Source organism: Danio rerio, chromosome 25, assembly GCF_052040795.2.
Source record: "Danio rerio strain M-AB ecotype USA chromosome 25, GRCz13ab, whole genome shotgun sequence".
NCBI classification, from domain to species: Eukaryota; Metazoa; Chordata; class Actinopteri; order Cypriniformes; family Danionidae; genus Danio; species Danio rerio.
The window spans coordinates 38,197,501-38,218,528 of record NC_141045.1 but is presented as its reverse complement, the minus strand read 5'-3'; the positions used below and the strand labels follow the sequence as shown (position 1 = coordinate 38,218,528).

General features: G+C 37.1%; 2 protein-coding genes across 9 annotated transcripts in view; both read right to left on the bottom strand.

The window, feature by feature from the left end:
* ano5a (anoctamin 5a) overlaps positions 1-21,028 on the bottom strand; it is an 805,725-nt gene that overhangs the window by 417,263 nt on the left and 367,434 nt on the right. The window lies entirely within an intron of this gene.
* On the bottom strand, positions 274-19,273 carry spi1a (Spi-1 proto-oncogene a). 8 transcript variants are annotated; one of them, XR_015525843.1, is made up of 6 exons: positions 19,082-19,273; positions 16,934-17,024; positions 12,846-13,018; positions 4,735-4,888; positions 1,395-2,250; positions 570-1,198 (listed from the first exon to the last, which is right to left on the bottom strand). XR_015525843.1 is itself a non-coding variant. In XM_087311135.1 (5 exons), exons 1-5 carry the CDS (start codon positions 19,188-19,190, stop codon positions 1,934-1,936), a joined length of 747 nt encoding a protein of 248 aa, XP_087167261.1. In that variant the 5' UTR covers positions 19,191-19,273; the 3' UTR covers positions 570-1,933. The 8 variants fall into 8 exon arrangements, 4 of the variants coding, with proteins under 4 accessions (XP_087167263.1, XP_087167261.1, XP_087167262.1 ...); XR_015525844.1 differs by having other exon boundaries at positions 19,179-19,273; XR_015525846.1 differs by lacking the exon at positions 12,846-13,018 and having other exon boundaries at positions 274-1,198; positions 19,179-19,273.

Genomic DNA, 21,028 nt, shown 5'->3' with positions numbered 1-21,028 from the left:
TTTTTTAATTCACAGGGTGGGCCATTTACATGGATACACCTTATTAAAATGGGAATGGTTGGTGATATTAACGTCCAGTTAGTATATGGCCGTGTCTCAATTCCAAGAACGCATATTGAGAAACAGCCTATGTGAGGGGGCAAACTTTTCAAGATGGGTGGTGGCCATTTTAAAGTCGGCCATCTTGGATCCAACTTTAGCTTTTTCAATAGGAAGAGGGTCATGTGACACATCAAACTCATTGGGAATTTCACAAGAAAAGCAATGGTGTGCTTGGTTTTAACGCAACTTTATTCCTTCATGAGTTATTTACAAGTTTCTGACCACTTAAAATTTGTTCAATGTGCTGCCCGTTGTGTTGGATTGTCAATGCAACCCTTTTCTCCCACTCTGCTCTCCCTTAAATGGAATTTGGTTAAAGAAATAAACAGGGGGGCTAATAATTCAGGTTGGCTAATAATTCTGAGGTGTATTCAACAGTAGGTGATGTCAATGTGTACGTTTAATGAAGTGTGTTCATGTATTTGTCACACTCGAGTCCCGTTTTGGTTTGCTTATGATTCAGAAGGCTGGTTTCTCTTTTGCTTTTTATTTTCCTCTGCCCAGCATTTACAGTGTTTCCCCTCGTTTAAAACAGAAACAATCCTTCAAAAACAAATCATAACATGACAAACATCAAAATAAATCCCCTTAAAAGCCATGAAGTCCCAAGGCCTGTGAATTCATGTGTTTTGTTGTCAACAAGGCTCATGTTGTTGTGCTCCTCTTGGTGGCAGCATTGAGCTACAGTACATTACAGTTAGACATTGTTATTATTTCCCAGTGATGGGTTGCAGCTGGAAGGGCATCTGCTGCGCAAAACATATGCTGGATAAGTTGGTGGTTCATTCCACTGTGGCGATCCCAGATCAATAAAGGGACTAAGCCGAAAAGAAAATAAATGAATAAACGAAATATTAGTTTTCGATTTGTCAGTTCATAGAAGGAACTTATTATTACTAATACACAGAGCCTAATAGAATTCAAATGTGAAATTATCAATATGACACAGGCTGAATAGAATTGACAATGTTGTGCATAATCAGATACAGATATATGATTAATCAGAGCAATTAAACGTGACTTGCTGTTTTACTTAAACATGCTGCACATGTCAAATTAAAGCCTTTAAAATACACAATATAGCTATTGAGTTAGCCTTTAGACCGCAGGTGTCAAATTCAGTTCCAAAAGAGCCGCAGCTCTGCACAGTTTAGTTCCAACCCTAATTAAACACACCTGATCAAACTAATTGAGTCCTTCAGGTTTGTTTGAAACCTGCAGGTAAGTGTGTTGGAGCAGGGTTGGAACTAAACTGTGCAGGGCTTCGGCCCTCCAGGAATTGAGTTTGACACCCCTGCTTTAGACGGTTTTGCAAACAAATAAGAACCCAACATGAGGCTATTTAATCATGTCCTAGTTGATGAAGCATACTATACACAATCACTAAAAGTATTATAATGTCATTCAGTGTGACATGTTAAGTGCCTCTCTCTCTCTAAAATTAAAAAAAGAGAAAAAACATTGTTAATATACACCATGTTCATAGTTGACTGCGTTGAATATTAAAGTCCACTGCATGTAAAATCAATAGCTGTAGTAATAGTGATGTATAAGTAGTAGTCGAAATGGTCACTGTATATTAAGGCGTCCTTGTTACAGTGTAAACTACTGAGTAATAATAATGAACTACATTTACTTACTGTATGGGTAGGATGAGGGTTAATTAAGTACAAGTGTCACCCTGATCAGTTAAAGCATACAAATATGCAATGTTTGACCTTGTTGTCCATGGTAAAGCACTCAAATAACATGCATGTCATATCCCTGAGATTACGTTTGAGATTATCTGTGAATATTGCTATTATAGGTAGGATGCACTGTGTCCGGAGTGTCAGTGATGATACTGCCGTCTCTCCATAGTCACCCTCCTCAGGACATCTCCGCTGAACTGGTAGGTGAGTTTCTTCTTGACCTTTTTGACCTCCCCGGTCTTGCCGTAGTTGCGGAGGGCTCTTGCCATCTTTTGGTAGGTCATTCTCTTGCGGTTGCCCTTTTGCTGGCCCCAGCGGCTGGCGAGTGTCTCCTTGTGTTTGGAGGAGAACTGAAAGACGCCTCGCTCTCTGTCCACCCACCAGATGCAGTCCCTCATGTCTCCGTCCTGAAGGAGGTCCAGGAGGAACTGGTAAAGACGCACCTTCCTTTTGTTTCCTGTAGAAATTGACATTGGTTTTAAAGTCATGCCAAATATTACTGTCAAAAACAAACTTTGAAGGGTTGCATGCAATTTGAGATCTCTAGATGGCGCTAGAGCAGTGTTTCCCAACCCTGCTCCTGAAGGCACAGCAACAGTACACATTGTCAATGTCTTCCTAATCAAACACACCTGAATCAACTCGCCAAGACATTAAAAGAGACCCCAAACTCTGAAATGAACGGTTCAGATAAGGGAGATGTCCAAAATCTGTTGGAGTGCCTCCAGGAACAGGGTTTGGAAACACTGCATTAGTGAACTGCTGTTTTCATATACGTTTATGTGCAGTACTGCACTAATACTGGACCTTTCTATGACAAAAACAGAAATTAGCTTTTTGTATTCAGTTTTGGTAACGGTGGTCATAACCATAGTACTCTTATTTCTGTAGTAAAAATTCAATTTATAGCACCAAATTCCCAAAGTCTGAGTTTATAGGACACTTAAAGAAGACCCAGTTCAAGTTGACAAGACTAAATCTAGAAAAGGCTCAACACGAAGAGGATTCATTTCAGATGAAGGCCAAATCTAGAACAGGGTTGTGTCTGTGTCAGGATAAGAGACCTGAAAACCAAGTTCATGTCAAGACCAAATCTAGAAAAAGATCAAGTCTTGGCCATGACCAAGATGTGAACAGGTACAGTTTATGGCAAGACCAAATCTAGAAGAGGGTTGAGTTTGTGTCAAAATAAGAGACCTGAAGGCCAAGTTCAAGTCGAGATCAAATCTAGAGAAGGGTTGATTCTGAACCATGACAAAGACCTTAAGAAGGTATGGTTCATGTCAAGACCAAAATCTAGAAAAGGGTCAACATGGAGACCTGAAGAGGGTTCATATCTGTTGAAGACCAAATCCAGGGTTGAGCGTTGAGTCTGTGTCAAAGATAGAGACCTGAAGGCCAAGTTCAAGTCAAGACCAAATCTAGAAAAAGAAAAAATCTGAGCCACGATCAAGACCGGACGAAGGTAAAGTTCGTCAAGACCAAATCTAGAAAAAGAGAAAGTCTGAGCCAAGACCAAGTCCTGAAAAAGGTACAGTTCATGCCAAGACCAAATCTAGAGAAAGAGAAAGTCTGAGCCATGACCGACACCTGAAGAAGGTACAGTTCATGCCAAGACCAAATCTAGAAAAAGAGAAAGTCTGAGCCAAGACCAAGACCTGAAGAAGGTACAGTTCATGCCAAGACCAAATCTAGAAGAGTGTTGAGTCTGTCAAAATAGAGGCATCAAGGCCGAGATCAAATCTAGAAAAGGGTTCATTCTGAACCATGACCAAGACCTTAAGAAGGTATGGTTCATGTCTAGACCAAATCTAGAAGAGGGTTGAGTCTGTCAAGATAGAGAACTTAAGGACAAGATCAAATCTAGAAAAATATAAAATCTGAGCCATGACTGAGACCTGAAAAGACCAAGTTCATGTCAAGAACAAATCTAGAAAGATCAAGTCTGAGCCATGACCAAGACCTGAAGAAGGCCAAGTTCATGTCAAGACCAAATCTAGAAGAGGGTTAAGTTGGTGTCATGATAGAGACCTGAAGGCTAAGTTCTAATCAAGGTAAAATCTAGAAAAAGATCAAGTCTGTGCCATGACCGACACCTGAAGAAGGTCAAGTTCAGGTTCAGAACAAATCTAGAAGAAGGTTTGGGCTGTGACAAGGTAGAGACATGAAGGGCAAGTTCATGGCAAGATTAAATCTAGAAATATAAAGTCTGAACAATGACTAAGACCTAAAGAAGCTACAGTTCATGTTGAGACCAAATCTAGAAGACGGTTGAGTTTGTGTCACGATAGAGACCTGAAGGCCAAGATCATGTCAAGACCAAATCTAGAAAAGGGTCAACACGGAGACCTGACAAGGCTTCAATTCAGTTGAAGATCAAATTTAGAAGAGGGTTGAGTCTATGTCAAGATAGAGACCTGAAGGCCAAGTTCAAAATCTAGAAACTGGTCAAGTCTGACCCATGACCAAGACATGACGAGTGTACAGTTCAATTCAAGACCAAATCTAGGTGAGTCTGTTGGGATTGAGACCTGAAGAGGGCTCAGATCAAGTCCATATAGAGAAAAGGGTCAAGTCTGTCAAAATAGAGATCTGAAGAAAGACCAGTACAAGTCAAGACCAAATTTAGAATAGGGTTGAGTCTTAAGTTTTGACAGCTCAGACTAAAACCAGCTCAAAGGTGTTTAGGAGCCAAAACAAACTCCTTGGCGAGCAAAACAAATTCACTTTGGCGAGCTGTTTTAATTTGCCAAAAAGAGCTCAAAATTAACTTGCCTGATTTTTCCAATTTGTCATTTTATTTTGTTCTTTGAGTTTGAAAAATAGCGATGACTTCACAATCCGATCAGAACAAATGTGTGAAGCGACAAGAGAAGCCTACAGAATATGCAGAGCGGTGGGGAAGAGCGTCATTTGAGGATCACTGATCTTTGTATCTGACCTGACAGAGTGCTGGAGGTGCTGGGATGTCCATCATGGTCCTCCTCGCCCTCTGACACCTCAAACGGTGGGCTGCGTCCCCCAGGCTCCTCCTCATCAGTGCTGCAGTGGGGGACTGGGGACCGTTGGTACAGCGGATGGGAGATGTAAGTATACTGTAGAAACAGACCCAAAATCAGCACTCTCGCCTCCATAAGCCTGGCACGTCTGTCTTTTATTCATATAAACCTGTCAAATATGATGTCATTGCTTTTGAAATGTTTTATATTTCATACACGTGAAAGTCATTTTAAAAGGTAGAGATGGGATATTAGTTAAAGCAAAATAAAAACAAAAAGTTTTCTATTTAGTTTAGCCGTCGTACATTCCCCCGTTTCTTATGATCAGTCTGGAAATGCTGCTTTGGCATGATCGTGCATCAGTGGGCCTTAATACTTGGAAACCACAGAATTACTTTACATTGAAAGAGGAAGTAGAAAAACTCGGCGTCAACAGAAAGGGACACACAATGGTGCGGTCGCAGATTTACAAATCAAGTGTGCATCACGTTTTGCTTCCAGATCGTCCCGGAGAGCCACAAAGTTTCATTTCTATCAGCACAATTCTGCCACACACTTATTGAGTCACACTGTATACGACCTGTTTTCATTATTATTAATTGTCATATTTATTGGAAAGTATTAATAATAGTCATAGTAATAGTCATATTGGTAGAATAGTATTAATAAGTCATTTGTTGTAGAGTATTAATAAGTCATATTAATAGTCCTATTTGTTGTATAGTATAAATAATACTTACATTAATAGTCATATTTGTAGGAGAGTATTAATAATAGTCACATTAATAGTAATATTTGTAGAAGAGTATTATTAATAATCATAATAATAGTGTTTTTGTAGAAGAGTATTAATAATAGTCATATTAATAGTCATATTTGTTGTAGAGTATAAATAATACTTTTATTAATACTCTCCAACAAATATGACTGTTATTATTAATATTAGTCACATTAATAGTAATATCTTTCGGAGAGTATTAATAATAGTCATATTGATATTTATATTTTTAGGAGAGTATAAATAATAGATATATTAATAGTCATATTTTTAGGAGAGTATTAATAATAGTCACATTAATAGTCATATTTGTTGGAGAGTATTAATAATAGTCATATTAATATTCCTATTTTTATGAGAGTATTTATATATATATATATATATATATATATATATATATATATATATATATATATATATATATATATATATATATATTAATAGTCATATTTTAGGAGAGAAATAATAATAGTCATATTAATAGTCATATTTTAGAAGAGTATTAATAATAGTCATATTAGTCATATTTTTTAGAAGAGTATCAATAGTCATATTTGTTGTAGAGTATTAATAATAGTCACATTAATAGTCATATTTTTAGGAGCGTATTATTATTATTATTATTATTATTATTATTAATATTATTATTAATAATAATAGTCATATACTGTATGTTGGAGAGTATTAATAATAGTCACATTAATAGTCATATTTGTTGGAGAGTATTAATAATAGTCATATTAATATTCCTATGTTTATGAGAGTATTAATAATAGATATAATAATAGTCATTTTAGGAGAGTATTAATAATAGTCATATTAATATTCATATTTTTAGGAGCGTATTAATGTTAGTCACATTAATAGTCATATTATTAGGGACGTATTAATATTATTCACATTAATAGTCATATTTTAGGAGAGTATTAATAATAGTCATATTACTAGAAGAGTATCAATAGTCATATTTGTTGTAGAGTATTAATAATAGTCACATTAATAGTCATATTTTTAGGAGCGTATTAATCAGTCATATTAATAGTCATATTATTAGAAGAGTATCAATAGTCATATTTGTTGTAGAGTATTAATAATAGATATATTAATAGTCATATTTTTAGGAGCGTATTAATGTCACATTAATAGTCATATTTTTAGGAGCATATTAATATTAGTCACATTAATAGTCATATTTGTTGTAGAGTATTAATAATAGTCACATTAATAGTCATATTTTTAGGAGAGTATTAATAATAGATATATTAATGGTCATTTTTAGGAGAGTATTAATAATAGTCATATTAATAGTCATATTTTTGGAAGAATATTAATAATAGTATATTAATAGTCATATTTATTAGTATAAATAATAATCATGTTAATAATAAGTTTTGTGGTAGAGTATTAATAACAGTCATATGTGTAGGAATCTAGACCTGAGGTTTACAGAAAGCTACGTTTCCTTTTCTGCTTGATTTTGTAAACTGGTATATTTGAATTGCATTATTTGTGTTTTTGTTATTGCCATGAGCACAATGGCTTTAGGTAGTTTGCCGTGTGTTATTTCTAGTCATTTCCTCTATAGGCAAATGAATTGGAAGTTCTAAAACAATCACAAAACTTCCGCATTGCATTGGGCAGCTTTTAACTGGTGAACATAAGTCACTTTCACACTCATTTTTCAAAGGGTGAGTGCAACCCAACATTGTAGATTGTGCAGTATTCAACTGTTATCAAATTATTAAAAAATGATTCAGGATTTATTTTAATCATAATGTAGAGACCTCGCTTTGTGACATCACAAATCCCTGACAATAATGATAGTCGTCCACATAAAGTTTGTCCCATTTTTCCTGCAAACAAGTCTTAAGGTGGGCAACAGTGTTTTTCAAATGTGCCACACATTCTCTATTGGATGCAGGTCAGGACTGCAGGCAGGCCAGTCAAAATCCTGTATCCCCTTCCTCTGCAGCCAGGATTCTGTAATGTGTGCAGAATGTGGTTTTGGGCAGCATATTGTGCTCTAAAATCTCTATGTACTTTTAAGCATTAATAGTGCATCGAACAAGTGCAAGTTACCATGACACAACCCCATAACATGACGGACCCTGGCTCTTGGACTTGTTCTGGTAACAGTGATCTTTTTCTTCTTTGGTCCGGAGCACACAGCGTCCATTTCTCTCAAAAAAATACCTGAAGTATTTTCCTCTGACCACAGTACATGTTTCCACTGTGTGATGGTTCATCCTAGATGCCTCCGAGCCCTGAGAAGACGACAATGCTTCTGGACACTGTTAACATAGGGCTTCCTTTTGGCACAGCACAGTTTTTTTTTTAACTGGCTTTTGTGGATGTAACTATGTATTGAGGTACTTGACAAGGGTTTGTTGTAATAGTCCTGAGCCCATGTGGTGATATGACTTATTGATGAATGTGGATTCTTGATGCAGCGCCCCCTGTGGGATCGGAGATCACAGTTCCTTGTCCTTTACGCACTGAAAATCCTCCAGATTCTTTAAATCGTTTTATAGATATATACACTAGATATCGCATAGGGACCCTGAGCATGCGTCAATAGCGCCGCCACATTGGTACAGTGCTCCCAGGACAAATGTCATTCAACCGCACTAGTCAAGACAGTGTTATTACGTGAAGATGCGGGACTTTAGCGCTGTCTACGGGTGTAGTGACGAGCAAACAAAGAAAACAAAGCACAAAGGCAGAACATTTCATAGGTAAGATTAAGTTTTTTTTCTGTTTTTGTATGTTCTGAACTTTTGTGCTAATCAGGTAACGTTATTGATGATAGCATTCACCATACGGCAAAGCAGCTCCAACTCGCACTAAACACTCGGCTTATGCTAGTTTTGTTGAATAAAATCAGCAAACAATGCAAAAGAAATATGACAACGAGATGCTGCGCTGCCAGAAACTTTATTATTGTTGGCTAACGTTAGTGAAAGAGTCGTTCATAATGGAGATTCATTCACAAACGAATCGCTCCCTCCGTCAGTATGAGCAGTGAAAGCAGGAGAGGAGCTGTGTTTCAGGACATGATTAGATCAAATTTAACAGGGAGGGTGAATAGTACATTTCAGTACACACAAACACAAGCTTTTAGTCAGGAATGGCCGTGCGGTCACTGATCCATCAATGTAGAAAAGTGATGTAAAATTATAATTTTCATAATTAGAAAAAAAAAATTTGCATACTAACATCCTGGAAAACTCCCGATCATAGATATATGTGTATATCTCTGGCTTTGCATGGCCACAGTCCTCCACTGTACCTTGGTCCCGCATTCATTTCAAAGGAGCGCTACCCTGTAGCAAGATGGCGGCGCTATTGACGCATTCCGTCCAATAGACAACAATAGGCCAGGCGACGTCTAATGTGTATATCAATGAAATAGTTTAATGATGTTCTGCACTGCTGAAGGTGAAATATCCAACTGTATTCCTCTCTTTCCTTGAGGAACTTTGTTTTAAAACATTTCAATGATTTTCTATTGTATTTGTTGGCAAACTGCCGATCCTCGGCACATCTTTGCTACTAAAGCACTAGACCTTTCTTTGGAAGCTGCTTTTGTACCAAATCATAACCACAATCACCTGTTTCACATCACCTCTCTTTTTTTGGTTTGCATTTATCACACTGTCCTAAACTTTTTCTGATTTGGTGTTGTAATAATAAATCTCTGTTTTTATTTATAACCTGTTGTGCCAAATGCTCTAAATCAGCTTGAAATCTTACACAATCACATGCCTTTAAAAAGAGTAGCGTTCACTGTAGTAGTGCTGAACTTCGCTTGTGTTCTGAACTGTTTCCTTGTTAATTATAATGACAAGTCAAAATTGCAGATTCGGCGATGTGACTATTGCATATTCGCACATGTGGATATCAATGCTGAAGCGATGTATTGTGTGCTTGATTTAGAGCTATTGTGCTGAGTAGATGCTGTTTTTATTTATAGCTTAAAGCATTTTTTATGCTTGCTAACCCATTCAGCTTTTTGAACAATGGGCGTCAGTCATTTGCCGAGGTTTGACTGTGATTGTGTGTTTAACGCGCATCATGTATTGTGTAAACGCGTGCATGTGGTGTGTAGCAGCAACAGTCTTCAGTCAGGAAAAGAGTGTTGAGAAATCCGTCTGTGTTTTCTCGCGCACATCCTGCACATCTCGCTTTCCTTTTCTAGCTCAAGGGTGTGCAACTTTGGTTTGAGAAATGAAGGAGGGGGGTGCAAAACAGGGGAAATGTTACTGATTTAAATCCCATTTCCTGCATCTGCGTACGGTCACAGTTGTTATTTCTTTTTCAGATATTTCCCAAACGATGTTGAACAGATTCAGGAAATTTTCACAGTAATTCCTATAATATTTTTTCTTCTGGAGAAAGTCTGTTTTGCTTTATTTCGGCTAGAATAAAAGCAGCTTTTAATAGTTTTAAAGCCATTTTAATGTCAATATTATTAGCCCCCTTCAGCAATATTAGTTTTGATTGTCTCCAGAACAAACCACTGTTATATAATGGCTTGCCTAATTACCCTAACTTTACCCTAGTGAAGCCTTTAAATGTCTCTTTAAGCTGTATAGAAGTGTCTTGAAGAATATCTAGTCTAATATTATGTGCTGTCATCATGGCAAAGATAAAATAAATCAGATATTAAAGAAGAGTTATTTGTTTAGAAATGTGCTGAAGGAATCCCTCTGTTAAACAGAAATTGGGGAAAAATATACAGGGGCTAATAATTCTGACCTCAACTGTACATTTAGGGACTGATATTATATAATGGCAACGAAAAATTAGGTTTTGATTAATCATTAGTCAGAATTAGCCCTCCTTTTTGCATTTATATGCCATTTATAAGTAGAATATATACAGCGAGTTTGTTTCAGAAACTTTTCTTCTCTGAGTTGCCTTGGATTTGACTTGCTTCATACTCAGAATTGTGAGTGGGCTGAATCACACGAAATTCAAAAAACCCACAGTACTGAGAAACTCTTCATTCTGAGAAATAAAATCTGAATTATGTCAAGAATTACGACTTTTTTTTAATTTACTTATTGTAATTGTGGCTTTATATTGTGTCTTTCTGGCGTTTTCTTCTCTGAACTAAGATGAAAAATCACAAATTTATCGTCGTTAGAAAAATTTCAATGAGATATTAATCAATAAACAGACATCTATCTCTATCCATCTATCTATCCATCTCCATCCATCCGTCTATCTATCTCCATCCATCAATAGCTTTGCATCTGTTTTGAATAACACGAGTTGTTCACACTACAGTAAGTTTGCTTTGGTTAATGTGAGTTAATGCATGAACAAACAATGAACAGTACATTTATTACAATATTTGTTCATGTTAGTTAATCAAAATACAGTCGTTCATTGTTCAATTTTACTAATGTACTCTCACCGGCCACTTTATTAGGTACACCTGTCCAACAGCTCGTTAACGCAAATTTCTAATCAGCCAATCACATGGCAGCAGCTCAATGCATTTAAGCATGTAGACATGGTCGAGACGATCTGCTGCTGAAACTGAGCATCAGAATGGGAAAGAAAGGGGATTTAAGTGACTTTGAACGTGGCATGGTTTTTAGTGCCTGCCGAGCTCCTCTGAGTATTTCAGAAACTGCTGATCTACTGGGATTTTCACGCACAACCATCTCTAGGCTTTACAGAGAATGCTCCGACAAAGAGGAAATATCCAGTGAGCGGCAGTTCTGTGGGCGCAAATGCCTTGTTGATGCCGGAGGTCAGAGGAGAATGGCCAGACTGGCTCCAGCTGATAGAAAAGCAACAGTAACTCAAATAAGCACAAATAACCACCCCGGGTGCCGCTCCGGTCAGCTAAGAACAGGAAACTGAGGCTACAATTCACAGACTCACCAAAACTGGACAATAGAAGATTGGAGAAACGTTGCTGCTCTGATGAGTCTCCATTTCTGCTCACACATTCAGATGCTCGGGTCACAATTTGGCCTCAACAACATGAAAGCATGGATCATCCTGCCTTGTATCAGCGGTTCAGGCTGGTGGTGGTGGTGTAATGGTGTGGGGGAGATTTTCTTGGCACTTTGGGTCCACTAGTACCAAGTGAGCATCGTGTCAACACCAAATCAGCAACTGCGTGATGCCATCATGGAGCAAAATCTCTGAGGAATATTTCCAGTACCTTGTCGAATCTCTGCCATGAAGGATTAAGGCAGTTCTGAAGGCAAAAGTGGTCCAACTCGATACTAGTAAGCTGTATCTAATAAAGAGGCCGGTGAGTGTATATGTGTATACTCTTGTATTGCGGGCAAGATAAACCTTATAATAATTACACAAATTAAATAAAGTCTCTTTAGAGGCTGTTCACACCGAATGCGCTTTTACTTTCTGCGAACCCGATACACACCACACTGCGGACATTTTGTCTTGAAAATAAAATAGCTTAAAGACTTTTTTTTTAATCTTTTTTTGATTGAATCATACATTCAGCTACAATTAGCACCAAATGATGACATCGCTCGTGTGTGTGTGTGTGTGTGTGTGTGTGTGTGCGTGCGTGCGTGCGTGCGTGCGTCTCTCTGTCTGTGTGTGTGTGTCTGTGTGTTTGTCTGTGTTTGTCTGTGTGTGTGTGTGTGTGTTTACCAAGAGTAAATAATCTTGTCTGAAGTGTAAAACATGCGTAACAGTAACAGTACACCGTCAAAAACATATACAGGACAAATTACTGCAGAAAACATTCTGAAAGTACAAATATTCAACTTATTTTTTTTTTACAGTATATTAATGATAAAAGTGCTGAAATATGAAATAAAATTAAAACAAAGTGCATTAGCAAAGGAATAAACGAGCAAGTTTAAAGATTCCATGAAGTTTTGTTAGATGTTAGTATCAGTATTGTTAGCTTTAAGGATATCGATTAGCTCCAAAACAGTGACAAAATTCACGTTTAGAAGATATAAACCTGATCTAAACATGCAGAGCTTGTAGTTTGTCACTTCTACCTAAATGGATCAGCTGTTGTCATGCTTCAGCTTCTTATCAAATCTCCTGACCAATCAAATGCACTCTAGTGTCTGACTAGCCCCGCCCCCTTTTTCTCATTGGCTTTTCACTTGAGCTCAATGACTCTCTCCGGCAGAGCTGTGATGAAACAAAACGCTATTGGCTGTTTATTAAAAGGGGAGGAGCTACTCTGTTCCACCCTAATGGTTGACATTCCGTCAAACAACAAATAAAAAAATGCACAACTGTTACCGGATGTCAGCGACTCACCTGTGGAGGAACTACAGGTAGAATGGTCCCCATGGCGGCGTCTACGCCGGGATGAAAGGCCTCCATGTCCCCATAGCGATACGTGCTGGTGTGCAGCTCAGTGAAGTGGCTTCCAGGAGGAGGCTCGAACTCGCTGTGATGCCCGTAAACACTGCTGTATTCACATCCGCTCTCTCACACAGACAAACACATCACACACTCCGTTACTGGATATCTGGCACAATGCTGCAGATCTGTGGTTCTCAAACTGTGGGCTTCCTTCAAGTGGTATGCGGAAAAAATACACTTTTAACCCTTTGACACGAACAATTAAGTGATTAGCATTGGCTGTTCCCTGAAGCGTATGATCACATCAGTGTGCTTAGAATGTTTACTTTAGTTAATCGCGTCATCAGATGCTAAAAATAAGGCGTGCGGCAGCGGCGATTGCGGAGCAGATGCGCGCTAGAGAATCGCTTTTGCAGACCAGTGCTGTTGTGTTGGCATTTCAGTTACTACAAACTCAGGAATCTCCCCACGCTGCACCATTGGTAGAATAAATATCACAGATGTGTTAAAGAAATGTGTGTTTGTGATAATGCATGTTTTCCATATGTTATTTGTTTTGTTAACCAAGTGGCTTTCGGTTCATTTGCTACCTCAGATTTAGGCTAATTAATCTGGATGTGATTCACATGTCGCAGGACACATGTAGACTCGGCGAACTTTGCCATGCTTGGAGCTAGATTAATTAAAGTTAGGGTGCTTTCATACCTAGTCTTTTGTTTGGGAACCTGTGTCGTTTGCCTTGTTAGCGCGGTTCGTTTGGGACATGTGAATCCAGCAATCGCACTTGGATCCATGCCAAAATAATCGCTCTGAGATCGCCTGAATGAGGTGGTCTCGCCTCGAATGAAACTAAGTCTGGAGCGGATCGATGGCAGTGAGAAAGCGATATGATCCGAGCCCGGCTAAATCACAGTGTTTTGTGGATATGTAACAGGCATACGGCTATATGAAGAGAGAGTTATGAGTAGGGCGGGAGATCATTCCAGACATCCCAAGACTCCTGGAAGTTTCGGGAGTCTTCCGCAAATGCACAGAGACTCCCGGATGCCTGCAAACGAGTGATAATATGCCGGAAATCGCGCGTCTCCCTCCCGGTCCTCAAATATGTCGCACACCCTTCCCACCGCATCTCTCCTCGCTCTTCAGACACATCGCGCGCCGCTTTTCAAACACCACAAAACCCCCACCGACAACTAAGCGGGACTCTGCTAAATAAACCCTGACACTCTGACCAATGTGAGGAGAGTTTACTCACACGTGACTTGTTTTAGCTCTTTTGGTCCGTTTAGAAACTTGTGTGAAAGCGAACCGCTCCAAGAGCAAAGAGCAACAATGTAACATTTGTACTCTGTTTCAGAACAACTGAATTGATTCACAGGTGTGAAAGCAGCCTTAAGCAGGTCGCACACCAGAAGCGCCGCTCGGCGCCGCGACACGGCGCGTACATGACAGTTTAAAGTATCACACACCAGACGCGCACATTCGAATGATATTTAACATGAAACTAATCAGATGGCGCTCTGTGGCGCGGCTGAAAAATGAACTGCGTCCTGAGCCGTCGCCGGGGGCCGCCGACAGCCGCCGACTTGCGGCGCCGGTGTGTGTATCCTGATAGAAACCTATGTTTAGAATTCTAAAATACATGGCGCTGCGTGGCGCTGCGTGGCGCTGCGCGGCGCGCCGCCGAGCGGCGCTTCTGGTGTGCGACCTGCTTTAGACTCTGTGTGCGGTTAACACAAACTCCAATAACTAATCTGCCTCGTCGTTGTGGTGGTAAATGGAGACGCATTTTTTTTTCTGAGGTTTTACTTGATGAATAAAGTTTGAGATCCACTGCTGTAGATAACACTGCCTTGATTTAAAGGGACAGGTCACCCAAAAATAAGAAGTAATAATTATTATTATTGATTACATTATTTAAGGGTGACATACTTGGCTATACTTATACGTACTTATTTTATCTATTATACAGTTGAAGTCAGAGTTATTTGCTTTTTGTTTATTTTTCCCAATTTTTGTGTAACGGAGGGCAGATTTTTTTCAACACATTTTTTTTAATAATTATTTTTTAGGGGTTTACACCTTTATTATGACAGGACAGTAGAGAATTCAGACAGGAAAGCATTGGGAGCAGAGAGAGGGCAAGGATCGGCAAAAGACCTCAAGCCGGGAATCGAACTCGGTTCGCTGTGGGCACGGTAGTTCCATATGTCAGTGCGCAGTACCACTAGGATGATGGCGCCAACTTTTTCAGCACATTTTTAAACATAATAGTTTTAATAACTCATCTCCAATAACTGATTTATTTTCCCTTTGTCATAATGACAGTAAATAATATTTGACTAGATATTGTTCAAGACACTTCTATACAGCTTAAAGTGACATTTAAAGGCTTAACTAGGTTAATTAGGTTAACTAGGCAGGTTAGGGTAATTAGGCAAGTCATTGTATATCGATGGTTTGTTTTGTAGACTGTTGGAAAAATATATAGCTTAAAGGGGCTAATAATATTGACCTTAAAATGGCTTTTAAAAAATTTTAAACTGCTGTAATTCTCACCAAAATAAAACAAATAAGGCTTTCTCCAGAAGAAAAAATATAATCAGACATGCTGTGAAAATTTCCTGAATCTGTTCAACATCATTTGGGAAATATTTTAAAAGAAGAAAAATCAAAGGGGGAGAATAATTCAACATCAACTGAATATTTATAAATGCTTACCAAATGTTTATTCAAATGCCTTAAATGTTTAGTTTAGTTTACCAGTTGATTTGTATTAAAGAGCTTAATAATTAGTGTTTTTGCGTGTCTTTAAACATGCTTTTAAATTATATATATATATATATATATATATATATATATATATATATATATATATATATATGATTCTAAATTATTCCTAAATCCCCTTGCCTACAGTCATATTTATTAATTTTCATAGATATTGTGATACAGAAGGAGTTGTCCAACACTTATGTACCTTTTAAATGAGAACAAATATGTACCTTCAATTCAATACCATAAAAGGCACAGAACAGTATCATAAGAGGTCTTTACTGTACTATATAAGATACAACTTTTACAAAGGTACAATACTGTTGCTTAAGGAACATTCTCTGTACCACCGTGTACCTTTTTTTCTGAGAGTGCACAGTCAAATCATGTTTAAACATGGTACGAAATGCAGAGGCTGGAGAGCTGACAGTCAATACATAAAAAATGAGGAACTTGTTACTTAAACAAGTAATGAATTACTTTACTTCACTCTCGGAAATAAAGCTGGTACCTTTTCAAAAGCTACACATTTGTACTTGAAGGGTCCATATTGGTACCTCAAAACTATTTTTTAGTTACTCTCAAATTTAAGAGGAACACTGGTCCCACTTTATATTAAGTGGCCTTAACTAATATGTACTTACACAGGAATTAATAGTTTGTTACAATGTACTTATTGTGTAAATACATGTATTTATTGAGTACTTATGCTTGATTAAATACATGTATTTACATCTGTAAATAACTTTTGTAATTACATTTGTAAATACACTGTTGACCATCCCTTACACCTTAACCCACCCTTAAACCTACCCACACCACCAAACCTGTCCATAACCCAACCTCTATCCCAACTCAAAAGCACCACAAGTTTTCTGAAATACATTAGGAACACCGTAAGTACATTGTATTTATTTATTGATGTAAGTACATAGTAGTTAAGGACACTTAATATAAAGTGGGACCGGAACACTTTTGTACTTTTTAGGTACTATTATGTACCCTTGAGGTGTAAATATGGACTTTTCAGGTACAAACTTTTAAAAAGGTACCATCTCAGTGACAGCTCGCGCACCTTTAGAGTGTAAATACTTGAAAAAAAGTCTTCTAATCGTCTAACTCTGCTTTAAATACTTTCCCCCAACACTGGATATAACCATAATATTTTTATACAAGACTTTTTTTCTTTAATATATCTTCAGACTGATAATTAATTCAATTGATCAGATATATGGATGGTAAAACTGACATTAGTTGTTTCTTACCTGGATGAGTCTCTGGATCAGTGCTGAGATACGGGTAGAAGTCGTATATGGGCCGAGCCTCGTGTTCATATGGAATGATCTCTTCTGACAACTAAAAATAAATACATGAATCTATTAGATTTATATATCATTTACAAAAAACCCAAAGTGCCTACTGTAATCAACTTTTCAACTGACTTTGTACAAATATTCATGCAGGCGGCAGCACAACTAAAAAATAAAAAATATTAATAAATAATAAATAATAATAATAAAAAATATTAATTGATTAACTTTTAAAAACGCTCAAAGCGGGTGACGTTTTTGCTTTTGTAAAAATTAAATGTTAAAATGTTTAATTCGTTTGTTTAATTAGTTAAATTAGTTTAATTAATTTAATTAATTAATGTCCAATTGTCGCTCATCATACTTTAATACTTATTTTGGATTTCTTGTTTTGTATATTAGATGTTCAAATGATTTTAGAAGTGTTAATACTAATTATTTTCTTAAATATTTCATTTTTAATCTGTATGACTCTTCTATTTGCGTTCATTTTTCTTACACAAAACTCACTAAAGCATGTTTTTACCACACAAAATCTACAGAAATTATTTGGGGATACGTTTAGTGCCGAGCCCGAATAAATGTTTGTTTTGACTTTTTATTTATATTTAGATATAAAATATACGTATATATGAAAAAAATACACATAAATTTAAAAATATGTGTAGTTTTGTACTACATACACATAATAAATATACAGGTGAAGTCAGAATTATTCGCCCCTAGTTTAACATATTCAGGAAGTTTTCACAGCATTTGTATTTCCAATATTATTTGTTCTACTGGAGAAGGTTTTATTTGTTTTATTTCGGTTAGAATAAAAGCAGCTATTATTTTATTAATAAACATTTTAAGGTCAATATTATTAGCCCCCTTAAGCTATATTTTCCCAATAGTATCCAGAACAAACTATCGTTATACAATAACTTGCCTAATTACCCTAATAACCTAGTGAAGCCTTTAAATGTCACTGTAAGCTGTATAGAAGTGTCTTGAAGAATATCTAGGCTACTATTATTTACTGTTATCATGACAGAGTAAATAAATCAGCTATTAGAGATGAGTTATTAAAACTATTTTGATTAGAAATTTTAACTTCTCCATTAAACAGAAATTGGGGATAAAAAGAAACAGGGGTGCTAATAATTTTGACTTCAACTAATTTTTAAATAGACTTTAGGTTCAAATGATACCTAAAAAGTAGAAATTGTGTCGTTAATCGGTTTGTCAAACTATTTAAAATTCTATCTATCTATCTATCTATCTATCTATCTATCTATCTATCTATCTATCTATCTATCTATCTATCTATCTATCTATCTATCTACAGTTGAAGTCAGAATTATTAGCGCCCCCCCCAATTTCTGTTCTGGGAAGATTGTTTCAGCACATTTCTAAGCATAATAGTTTTAAAAACTTATTTCTAACAACGGATTTATTTTATCTTTGTCATGATGACAGTAAATAATATTAGACTAGATATTCTTCAAGACACTTCTATACAGCTTAAAGTGACATTTAAAGGCTTCACTAGGTTTATTGGGTTAACTAAGCTAGTTAGGGTAATTAGGCAAGTTATTGTATAACGATGGTTTTTGTAGACTATCAAAAAAAATAAATAAATAGCTTAAAGGGGCTAATAATTTTGTCCCAAAAATGGTTTTTAAAAAATTAATAACTGCTTTTATTCTAGCCGAAATAAAACAAATAAGACTTTCTCCAGAAGAAAAAATATTATCAGACATACTGTGAAAATTTCCTGAATCTGTTAAAAATCATTTGGGAAATATTAAAAAATGAAAATAAAAATCAAAAGGGGGCGAATAATTCTGACTTCAACTCATTTTTCAATAGACTTTAGGTTCAAATAATAAGAAGTAGAAATTGTCACTAACTGGTTTGTCAAACTATTTAAAATCTGTCTATCTATCTGTCTATCTATCTGTCTATCTATCTGTCTATCTATCTATCTATCTATCTATCTATCTATCTATCTATCTATCTATCTATTCTTTTATCCGTCTACTTGTCTGTCTGCTTGCCTGCCATCCGTCCGTCCATCTATCTACATAAATGTTCAATTGGTTAAAAAATGACACTTACAGGTGAAATAACGCAGCTCTCCATTCTGTAATGCAACATGAAGCCCTTCAGTCATAGATCTTCTAGTGTCTCTGTCTCTGGTTTCCCACTTGCTTACCGAATATTGCATAACGTGGAAGTGACTCCACCAGACCAGGCGAGCGTCAGATCTGGCTTTTAAACTCCTGCACCGTCCTGATGTCAGACAAGACTAAATTTCCTGCAGCGCGCAACACTGATTAGGCTGACTTTTTGTTGGCCTCTGATTGGCCGGAGCTGAAAATGACTTGGGATTTTTCATTGGTCGGGCTGTCAAAAACGGTATCAACCAATCAGAATCCACTTATAGGGGCCGGCCTTTCGTGTATCTCTGCCATAACTGATGATCAGTGATGACAGAGTTTTTAATTAGCAATGGTAGATTATCAAATAAATATTAAATTTACAGATAGACTTACATTGGTGTGTCCACAATAACTATTACCAGCATTAGTTCAATTATTTAGTCCACTTAAAGGGGTAGTTCACCCAAAAATGAGCATTTTCTCTTGATTTACTCACCCACAGGTCATCCGAGATGTAGATGACCGATTGTTTTTCTTCTTCAGTAGAGCATTAAAGGAGATGTTGAGCTGCCATGTGATTGGCTGATTAGAAATTTGCGTTAACGAGCAGTTGGACAGGTGTACCTAATAAAGTGGCCGGTTAGTGTAGCCAATAATGCTGCTTGGCTTCTTTCACAGACTGATCATTTTGCTTCACAAGAACTTAGTGTGTCATCAGAAGACACGGCTATTGATTTGGACTCGTTTGTATGCGTTTATTTTTAATCGAAAAAGCCTGTCAGCATTCACTGCCATTATGAGAATCGCCAAACACCTCAGATTCGCCTCATCATCTTTTTTAATGTTCTGGTGAAGAAAGTCTCCTGCATTTTGGATGACCTGCGTGTAAGTGAATTAACAAGAAATGTCAATTTTTGCGTGAACTAACCCTTGAAGTAAGGGATTAAAAACAAAAATTTTAACAATTTAAAGAAACTCACAGCAATTGGATGCCACTCTAGTCGCCATCTAGTGGTCAGATGGGGAAATTCATGTCAGATTTGGGATACAGCCATGGATTTGTCAGCTTCTTCAGCAAATGGGTGTTGTTCTCCCGTCTACATTGAGTGTTTTGCAGCATTCTGTGATTGTGGGCTGAAAAGCGCTCCGTGTTTGTGAGCTGTGAGATGAGTGTTGTGTTTTGTTGTCAGGGATTTTTCTGTCGCTCTATTGTCTGAGAGTCGTAAACTTTGCGTTGGCCCAAAGTGAAGTTCTGAGAGAGCCTTGTTCCTCTTTTTAATCAAAGCGTTGCTGTGTTATCGCAGATTTTGAGGAAGCGGCTACTGTGGCAGTGTGGAGACAAGTGCAGTGTTCTGGGTTTAGTTTGGATTTTCATTCGCTGAACTCCACTGACACGAGGAGCCATTGTGTCAGAAGAGGGAAATCTGACTGAAAACACAGGAGTTTTACATGAGGAAAGCACAACAATCTCTCTCTGTCTGTTTTCTATCTATTTATTTATCAATCTATCATTCTAATGATTCAGTCAGAGCGAGTCTCAAGTTAATGATTCACTGATTTAAATGATCTGTTCAATGTGAATCTTCAATTAACGATTCACTGATTCAAATGATCCAGTCAGAGCGACTGCATCCATCAATTTGTCTTTCAATCCATCCATCGTTCCATCCGTCCGTCCACCCGTTCGCCTATCTATCTATCTATCTATCTATCTATCTATCTATCTATCTATCTATCTATCTATCTATCTATCTATCTATCTATCTATCTATCTATCTATCTATCTATCTATCTATCTATATCTATTTTTCCATCCATCCATCCATCTGTTCGCCATCCATCGTTCCATCTATCCCTCCATCCATCTATCTTTCCGTCCGTCTGTTTGTCTTTCCATCCATCT

What these genes read in the sequence shown, in the direction of transcription:
- spi1a (NM_001430957.1), bottom strand. Translation starts at nt 19,120, where the DNA reads ATGTTGCATTACAGAATGGAGAGCTGCGTTATTTCACCT. An exon ending in AGAGCTGCGTTATTTCACCT is followed by an intron (nt 17,025 to 19,081) that starts GTAAGTGTCATT and finishes ATTTATTTTTAG; the next exon opens with TTGTCAGAAGAGATCATTCC. An exon ending in CACCTCCAGCACTCTGTCAG is followed by an intron (nt 2,251 to 4,734) that starts GTCAGATACAAA and finishes CAATTTCTACAG; the next exon opens with GAAACAAAAGGAAGGTGCGT.